The 10397-nt window shown below is 37.3% G+C and overlaps 1 protein-coding gene across 8 annotated transcripts in view; it reads right to left on the reverse strand.

Moving 5' to 3' along the window:
- Window positions 1-10397, reverse strand: part of LOC106874804 (AMP deaminase 2) — a 206183-nt gene that overhangs the window by 12682 nt on the left and 183104 nt on the right. For all 8 annotated transcript variants that reach the window (XM_014922688.2, XM_014922663.2, XM_052975080.1 and 5 more), the window contains 3 exons: window positions 7189-7251; window positions 5382-5513; window positions 2185-2348 (listed from right to left, as the gene is read on the reverse strand). In XM_014922688.2, coding sequence (XP_014778174.1) covers window positions 2185-2348; window positions 5382-5513; window positions 7189-7251 — 359 coding nt within the window. The remainder of the gene's footprint in view (window positions 1-2184; window positions 2349-5381; window positions 5514-7188; window positions 7252-10397) is intronic.

A 10397-nucleotide genomic window follows, 5' to 3' on the forward strand; every position in this document is an offset into this window, starting at 1 on the left:
TGTCACTGCTGTGTCACAGTGACAAAGTAACTGAACAGTGTTGCTGCTATATCACAATAACAAGGTATCTAAACTGTGTCAAAGTGACTGGTTAACTGAACTGTGTCATTACCATGTCACAGTGACAAGGTAACTAAACTGTGCCCCTGCTCTATTATACAGACAAGGTATCTGAACTGTGTCATGGTTATGCCAATGTGATAGAACTATGCCATTGCTGTATCACCATGGCAAGATGACTGGACTATCACAACTGTATCAAAATGACAAGGTAACTGGACTATATCATAGCTGTATCCCAGTGACAATGTAAGATGTATGACACAGCTATATCAATGGTTGACAGATGCCCAGAACTGTTAGTAGTAATATAATAATCCTTTTTTGTTATAAGCTCAAGGGTTGACATTTTGTGGGGAGGTGGAGTGGCTAGTAGATTACATCAACTCCAGTATGCAACTGGTTCTTCTTTTATCAACTCTGAAAGGATGAAGGACAAAGTTGACCTCAGCAAGCAGCTGAATATACTAACTAGCGACAGTTCCAAAGGTCTGTTTTTCACAAAGACTTACACATAAAGAATGAATCAGGGCCTCTTTGTTGCTGCATGAAAACCATAGACAGATAATTTTGGCAGAAGATTTGCATACTGGACACAATCAAAAGCTAAGATGATGTTGAGAGAAATAACATTTCTTTCACCAAATTTCCCTAATACAAGAGTCTATGGTGAGTAACATAGAATAAAGATCTACAAGTCAAATTTTATGAGATTGTACAGGAGTTCATTAAAGAGAGAGAAAGGCAGAAATTCAGAAATGTCATTGGTAATGGCTGTCTCAATTTCCCTTGAGATATTTAGAGACAAGTGTTATGGGACAATAATTAGCAGAATCAGAATTGTTTTTTTTTTTAGAATGGGATACACTGTAGTCAGGGCCAGCCCTTGGGTTGCTGGTGCCTGGAGCAAGCTGAACTTCGGCTCCCTTACAACTGTAGTGGCGCAAAATTATAGCCGCCATTGAGGAAGTACTATCTGTACATGCGCAAGGGACTTGCCTTCCTGGAAGCCCCTTGAGTGCGCATGCGTAGTAAAACTAGTACTTAAAGAGTTTGCTTCACTTTCTAAGCCTCTTGAGCACGATACCTTCGACGTGACAACACCTTGCTCCTCAACGAAGCACTCTTCACCACAATGCCTTCGATGTGATAGCTACTTGCTCCTCTGGCATGCATCAAGGAAGCTCTTAACCTTCCAATACCGATTACAAACTAATCAGCGGCTGCTAAGCTGAATGACACAGGATTTGTAAAACCAAGCATCATCAAAAATAAAACTTATTTTTATTATGTTGTTAATTGTTCTAGTGTTTCTTCATATATAATTATGTTGAAAGGTGATAGAGAGAGACTAATGCCTCTATTGCAACTATCAACCTTTTACACAACTATAATTTTTAAAAACTTTCACAGGGAGAAAAAATGAAAACGTAGACTAAAAGCATATGGTGCTCCAGGTGACTGCCAAAGTTGCCAGTACCTTGAGCCAGCCCTGACTGTAGTATGTTTCCAATGATTGCAATATATCCCTAAAGAGAGACATTGAAGAGCTTAATGAATGTAGGGGCTAGCTTTAATCTATATATCTAATGACTTATATCACCTCCGGTGACCTAGAATATAACAATGATCATTCTATGAGTCAATGATGAAGCCTTAACCCTTTCGTTACCAATCCGGCTGAAACCAGCTCTGGTTCTGAGTACAAATGTCTTGTTTTCATAAGTTTTGAATTAAAATCTTCCACCAAACCTTAGTCACAGTTTGTGTTCCTAATACTAGCTGAATGATAACTAAGTTATTTTACTAAATTCTTTGTTATATTTAAAGTAATTGAACGAAACACAGAGCCTCTCAAAATAAATACAGTAACGAAAGGGTTGATGTGGGAATTTAACTTGCTAGAAATAGCAAACAAATCTCTTTCTTTCAGTTCAAGCCTATCATTTTAAAACAAATAAGAACACATTAAATAATGTAGCAACTGATATAAAAAAAAGATGGGAGGCCTACAAACACGGCACCTATGATTATAGCTATTCCATCTGTTAAACAATACAGCATCATTATTAAATAACAGGAAATAATTAGACCACAGAGTCAAATAAAATTTATAATACTTACTATAACCTAGGAATTTGGATTAACCAACGAACATTATCTGAATGGACTTGGTTGACCACAGCCCATTTGGCTAGTTTCTCCCATTCTTGTTTAGAACGGCCATATATAGACAAACGGTATTCGGCATTTTGATATTTGCTCTCTTCCAAATCACTCATCACTTCCTGCAAAAAGAAACACGTGAATGTTTGATATATTTATCATAGCATGACATTATAATGGCAATAATTATTTCCAGTTGAGTCAGACACAGAGAACCAACATAATGAACTGGATTTATAGATATATATAATCCACTTTGCATATTTGGATAACTTTGTATGAAGTAGAGAGAAGAGAATCCTGATATATTGAGTAAAGACCCACATCATTTCCCTACTGTAATAATTTTTCAGTTCTACATTTAAGAGATAAGGAATTATGTACATTATTTACATTTGACGGATATTTTTCCTCATCTTAATTGTTGTTAACACAACATTTCGGCTGATATACCCTTTCGAACTTGGGTTCTCATTCGTAAGGTATTTTTCAATGTTATTATTATTGTTATTATTATTATTATTCAGGTCACTGACTGGAATTGAACTCGGAATCTTGGGGTTAGTCGCCCATACTCTTAACCACTATGCCATATGCCCGTGGGCAATTATGGAGTGAATTTTAGGGCTTATAAAACAAGATGAGGAAAAATATCCGTCAAATGTAAATAATGCAAATAGATAATTTTTATTATTATGAATCACCACTAGTTTGCTTTTACTCTAGTTCATATTTGCTGTTTTGAAATGGAGAAAGCCTCTGACAAGGTCTCCCACTCCCTTATTTGGTGAGCAATGTGGAAGCTAGGGATAGATGAGTGATTGGCGGAAGCTGTAAAAGCCATGTACAGGAATGCTATCAGTAAGGTAAAAGTCACCAATGAGTATAGCAAGGAATTTAGTGTACAAGTAGGAGTCCACCAGGTATCAGTTCTCAGTCTCCTCTTGTTCATCATAGTTTTCCAAGCTATAAGACTGAGGAATTTAAGACTGGCTGGCTCGGAAGCTTGGAAGCTGAATCACTACCAGAATTAGAGAAGAAACTTCAGGTATGGAAGCAAAGACTGGAATAAAAGGGCCTTAGAGTTAATTTAGCAAAGACCAACATCCTGATAAGCAAGAAAACAGACAAATCACAGATCCCTTCAGGGAGATAGCTATGCTCAATATGTACAAAATGGATCAGGAGAAACTCCATACGGTGTACCCAGTGCAAGCTATGAACACATAAGAGGTGCAGCGATAACACTGGAGGACTAACAGAAAAAAGTAGTCTTTACATGTGGCTGATGTGCAGGTACATTAAACACCAGGAATGTAGAAAAAATAGTCTTCCCCAAATGTCAGTGGGGATCCTTAGAAGTAGCAGACAGTTTCTATTACTTAGGTGACCAAGTTAGCAGTGGTGGAGATTGTTCCGAAAGCATAACTGCTAAAATAAGAACATGTTGGGCAAAGTTGAGAGAGCTACTACCTCTGTTAGTAATGAAGGGTGTCTCCCTTGGAGTGAAAGGCAGATTGTATGACATCTGTGTATGAGCATCTATGCTATATGGCAGTGAGATATGGGCTGTGACTACTGAAGGCATGTTAAGGCTTGAAAGAAATGAAGCCAGTATGAGTAATGGATGAGTAATGTCAGCATGCATATACGACTGAGTGTAAGTGATTTGAGAGAAAAACTGGGTATACAAGGCATCAGATGTTGTGTGCAAAAGAGAAGATTGCACTGGTAAGATCATGTGATGTGTATGAATGAAGACAGTTGCATCAAATGCCAATCTGTGATTGTGAAAGGAACATGTGGAAGGGGTAGACCTAAAAAAGTGCAGGACAAAGTCATGAGAAAGGATCTTCAGACATTGGGCCTCCCAGAGGGGATGACAAATGACCGAAACTCCTGGCGGTTTGCTGTGCTTGAGAAGACACATCAAGTTAAGTAAAATTGTGGTTGTCCCTGTATAGAGGCATGCGCCCTGCATTCCTTTTCAGCTGATCATTCCTAATCTTGTGGGTGCCACATAAAAAGCTCCTAGTATACTCTGTAAAGTAGTTGGCATTAGGAAGAGCATTCAGTTGTAGAAACCATGCCAAAGCAGAAAAATGAAACCTGGGCAACTCTTGTCAAACCATCCAACCCATGCCAGCATGGAGAACAGATGTTAAATGATGATGACGATGATGATGAATCTCAGGATTGCATCTATTAACATCGGTAAGTGATGTCTCAAGGTGAAAAGAAGAAAAAACTGAACAATGAGAGCTTCCACCAACAAGGAGAGAAAAAATGGAACAGTGAGAGCTGCTAGTTGTTACCATAGCAACAAAATAGCTAGCTACAAGGTTTTACTGTTTTTACAGAGGACCATATTGTACAAAATTTATTTCATGTAATTTAAAATAGGTTACAATTAATAAACTGAGCAAACTCAAAAAATTGGGTTGGTGTCAAGAAGGGCATCTGGCCAAAGAAAACCTCTCAATGAATTCCATTTGATCTCTACACATATAGAAAGGTGGACATCAAAACAATGTTGTTGATGTGTGTGTGTGTGTGTGTGTGTGTGTGTGTGTGTGTGTATTTGTCGAAGCAATAACTTTAAAGCACTCAATTACAAGTTAGAACTTAGTTGTGTATTTATTCCAAGTGAATTTGCAACTTGTAGCAATAACATTACTGTGGCTAGTCTCAGTTGGAATTAATAAATAATTATATACAATATATGTGTGTGTGAGTGTATATATGTGTATGTGTTACACAATACAATCATCCATGTATATAAATATATCTATAACTTAATTTTTAAGCTTCACCAAAGGCTACAAAAATTCGTCCAACTCCAAAATTTTGACTCCAAAGGTATCACCTCTCTTCCTTCTTTCTTTCAGATGTTTTATATTCTAGTTATAATCCTTAAATATAAAGATATAATATACAAATTTATAAAAAGATGTTCCCGAATCCACCAAGTATTTCAAAAGTTATATTAATGTATTTTTCCCCCTAAAACATTATCAATCAAATTATAAAATCCGCATATTGTAGAGTTCTTTCCCTTCCAACTTGAGTGAAAGTTGAAATAACCATGAGGTTCTGAGATGGTGCAATCCCCACCTGCACACACACCTGAACCCTAAAAGAAGCATTAGGCTTACCTTTATCACATTTGCAAAGTATTTGCCCCCGATATGATTGTCAGTTTTAATAAAAATTTCACGTAATTCACTTTGGCCAATCGGGTTATATTTGGCATTGAATTTGTCAAATCGATGGAAAGTGTTTCGATCCTGAAATGAAAATGTAAATTAATAGTGTTAATTAATAAATTATTACTTGTATATCATAACATGGGAATGATGTTGTCCAAGACAGGTATTAGACTAAATACAGCCCTGTTAATAATATCATGTAGACACACACACACATTTATATATATAAGACAGGATGCCCTGGGAGCTCCTCTATGCTGATGACCTTGCTCTAATTGCTGAGTCATTATCAGAACTAGAGAAGTTTCAGGTGTGGAAGCAAGGACTAGAGTCGAAGGGCCTTAGAGTCAACCTAGCTAAAACCAAAGTCCTAATAAGTAGGAAGGCAGACAAACCACAAACCCCTTCAGGTAGATGGCCCAGCTCGATCTGTAGAAAAGGCATAGGTAGAAACTCTAGATGTACTCAGTGTAAGCTACAGACACATAAGAGGTGCAGCAATATCAAAGGAAGGCTAACTGGGAAGATAGTTTTTGTATGTGGCAGATGCTCAGGAGCAATAAACACTGAAAATGTGCAGAGAATAACTTCTGCCACATTCCAGGGAGAAAACTAGAAGTAGTTGATAGCTTCCATTACTTAGGTGACCAAGTTAGTAGCAGAGGTGGATGCTCTGAGAGTGTAGCTGCTAGAATAAGAATAGCCTGGGCAAAGTTCAGAGAGCTCCTACCTCTGCTGGTGACAAAGGGCCTCTTGCTCAGAGTAAAAGGTAGACTGTATGACACATGTGTGCAAACAGCTTTGCTACATGGCAGTGAAGCATGGGCCGTGAGTGCTGAGGACAAGCGTAAGCCCGCAAGGAACAAAGCCAATATGCTCTGCTGGATGTGTAATATCAGTGTGCAAACATGACAGAGTGTAAGCGTCCTGAGAGAAAAGTTGGGCAGAAGAAGCATCAGATGTGGTGTGCAAGAAAGACAACTGTGCTGTGATTGGATTAGGACCGCTGTGTGAAAAAGTGTCACACTCTAGCAGTTGAGGGAATCTGTGGGAGAGGTAGACCCAAGAACATTAGGCCTCACTGAGGCAATGACTAGCGACCAAGACCTTTGGAAATATGCTGTGCTTGAGAAGACCCGGCAAGCCAAGTGAGACCATAACCTGTGGCCTATGCCAACCAGCAACTTAGGCGTACCTTTCTTTCATTGGACACTAAACTCTGCTTGTGAAGACCTGTTGAGGCAAGTGAAATCGAAATCAAATTCAATGACAGCACCGCATGACTGGCATCCGTGTTAGTGGAGCGCTAAGAGCACCATCCGAGCATGATTGTTGCCAGGGCTGCGTGCTGGTGACACGTAAAAAGCACCATTCGAGTGTGATCGTTACCAGCATCGCCTTACTGGCACTTGTGCTGGCGGTACGTGAAAAACAGCATTCGTGTGAGGACGTTGCCAGTGCCGCTGGACTGGCTCCTGTGCAGGTGACATGTAAAAGCACCATTTGAACGTGGCCGTTGCCAGTACTGCCTGACTGGCCCTCGTGCCGGTGGCACGTAAAAGCACCCAGTGCACTCTAGGAGTGGTTGGCATTAGGAAGGGCATCCAGCTGTAGAAATCCAGATCAGATTGGAGTCTGGTGCAGCCATCTGGCTCACCAGTCCCCAATCAAACTGTCCAACCCATGCCAGCATGGAAAGCGGACGTTAAATGATGATGATGATGATGATATATATATATATATATATACTTACTGCATGAACATCGAGCATGTCCACATTGAGATCGTATGTATTGATTCCAAGACTATCAAACACCTGTGGAAGACAACCAATGTCATGTATATATTAGTTATTCGTTTCACTTTCACATCAACAACTTAATGAAATGGCAATCACATCTGATAAATATTGAACATATTTACAAAGTTTTTAAATATAGTACAGCTGTAAAGTGCTTGAGCAATTGAGATGATATTTACTGAGTAATACTGCAAAGAAATGAAACCATGCCAAACATGCAAATTTGTGTTTTTAGATACAGTAATTTTTTGCCACATTAGGTTTATTCTACATATCAACCATGTTGGAATAAAGAAACATTACCTATTCATAACTGAGCAGTTAGCATTATAAGAGGGCAAAAATACACCAGAAAGCATAAGTTCCAGCATTAATTCTGTAGAATTAGTCAACTTATGTTAGTGCCAGCATGAGAATCAATGTAAATGTGATTGAGCAAAATATAACTTAGGAAAATGTTGTTAGTGGAGTACATCCAAGCATAGCTATGCTTCTTTAAAAGAAACCACATAATTGATTATAAAAAGTAATTACTACAAATGTATGAAGTTTATGCAGAATATATAAGTTATATAGTTGAGATAACTATTTTAGGGTTATTTATTTTTATATCACATTTTATGAACAACAGCACTGGGGGCCAATCATAGGTTCACTGCATTTTTATGACAAAAACAACAAAAGATTGTCTGTGCATCTTGAGCAGAACAAATTCTCACGGAGTGTTTTATCTGAAGCATTACACCTTTTAGTTTTCTCACTGTTTACACCTTTTGTCAAAATAATATATATTGGCAAAAGATATATACATGCATTCGTGTGTGAGTGTGTGTGTGTGCATATGGGCTTCTACACAGTTTCCACTACTAAGTTCCACTCATAGGGCATTGGTCAACTTGAGACTCTGGCAGAACACACTTGCCCAAAGTTCTATATAGTGGAATTGAACCTTAGATTTATGCAGTTGTGAAATAAGTGTCTGAACCACATGTCCATGCCTAAGTCATTTTGGCATTAACTACTCAACTGCAATAGTGATATGTAATAGTGATATGTAAGCTAAAAGATGTCTCTGAAGTCACCAGTCATTTTGAAAGGTTTAAAAATGAGGCCCTTATAATAAATATATCATCCACACTGTATAATAAATAACAAATAGTACACTAAACACTAAACAGAGTATTATATACACTAAATAGTAGCAATAATCTTATCAATGGTAACATCAACATCCGTATCAACAGTGAATCCTCAATTGCTAATAACAGCACCAACATCAAAAGAGACAGTGAAAAAAAAATTCAATCTGTTTATCTTAAATTGGCAGCTATACCAAAAGCGGCAAAAGTTATTTGAATCTCAAACAAATGCCTTGATATGATAGATGAAAGAATATTACCAAAAGGAGTTCCAGTACGAACATAATGTTGCATTTTATATGTAAGAAAATACTTCAGCCACAAGGAACTAAAACTTTACAAAGCAGCTAAAATGAGATCTCCAATGGAATACTGCTCATTTATCTGAGACAGAGCTGCTATTATATACAAAGAAAACAACCTAGACTGCATCCAAGAGATACCACTCAACTCATTGGCAGAAAATAGCTTGCCCCCAAAACACTCCAACCTCTGTCTCACAAACATTTTTTTCTTCTCTCTTTGTCTTTTCTACCACTATTACAGTGGCTTCTACTCTTCCAAGCTAGCTGGTTGGAATTACTATTCAGGAATTCCTAACTCATTTTCCCAACTTTCAATACCCATAATGTAGCCACACCACAACTCTGCACAAACCAACTATGCCCAGGTCTTCCCTTAACAAAAATGTCATCCCTCTGGAATTTCTTCCCTGTCCATGTTTTTCCTGCAGCTGTGGATCCTTTTTAAAATGGGGGCCACATTTTTCATTAACGAAACACTTTGAAACTTGGAACACTGGTAGAATGTGTCATATAAAACATCTTTTTCTCTTAGTCTTCTTAAAAAAAAAAGAAATCCATAAGTTATTCCATGTTAAAGTTGTTGTATTTCTGTAATTTCAACCAATCACTGACGTCCATTCAGCCAATATACATTAAATGCCGACTACATAAACAAACGATTCTGAAACAATTAACCCTAACCCTAGGGTTAGGGTTAGGGTTAAAGCAAATTTAAAATGAAAAAAGCAAATAAAACGAAGGTATGGACATTAAATACGCTTTACACCGCTTAATCAGCCAAAGGAGTAAATATAAACAACTGAATACTTGTCAGTGATTGGTTGAAATTATCGAAATAAGACAATTTTTTACATGAAATAAATTCGAATACAAAAATATTTTTCTTTTCTATAACACAAAATAGATAAGTATACGAAGTTTGAAAGTCTTTCCGTACCAAGAACACTACATAAAACATTAATGAAAAATGTGGGCCCCGTTTTAAAATAGATCCCTATTTCCTACAGACCAAACCATTAAGAAATTGAAACCTTAAAAAAAAAGAGATAATATTCTTTAAGGTTCTGGATTGGTAAATTTTCTCCCTCTCTCACACACACACACACAAACACACATACACACTAATAAAGATGATGCAATAACAAAATATTGATAAAATAATTATGAAAATGGTGATAATGATAATAATACTTTCTACTAGAGGCACAAAGCTTGAAGTTTTGGGCAAAGGCTCCCCAGTGCTCAGTTGGTACCTATTTTATTGACCCTGAAAGGATGAAAAGCAAAATCAACCTTGATAGAATAGCAATAATAATAATGGGCTTCAAACTTTGGCACAAGGCCAGCAATTTCAGGGGATGAGGTAAGTTGATTACATTGACCCCTGTGTTCAACTGGTACTTATTTTATTGGCACTGAAAGGGATGAAAGGCAATGTCAACCTCAGCAGAATTCGAATTCAAGACATAAAGACAGATGAAATGCCACTAAGCATTTTACCCAGCACACTAACAATTCTGCCAGCTCACGACCCTAATAATAATAATAATAATAATAATAATAATAATAATGTCACTAAGCATTTTTACCCAGCACACTAACAATTCTGCCAGCTCACCACCCTAATAATGATAATAATAATAATAATAATAATAATAATAATAATAATAATAATAATAATAATAATAATGTCACTAAGCATTTTTACCCAGCACAC

The sequence above is a fragment of the Octopus bimaculoides genome, chromosome 20 (assembly GCF_001194135.2).
Source record: "Octopus bimaculoides isolate UCB-OBI-ISO-001 chromosome 20, ASM119413v2, whole genome shotgun sequence".
NCBI lineage: Eukaryota > Metazoa > Mollusca > Cephalopoda > Octopoda > Octopodidae > Octopus > Octopus bimaculoides.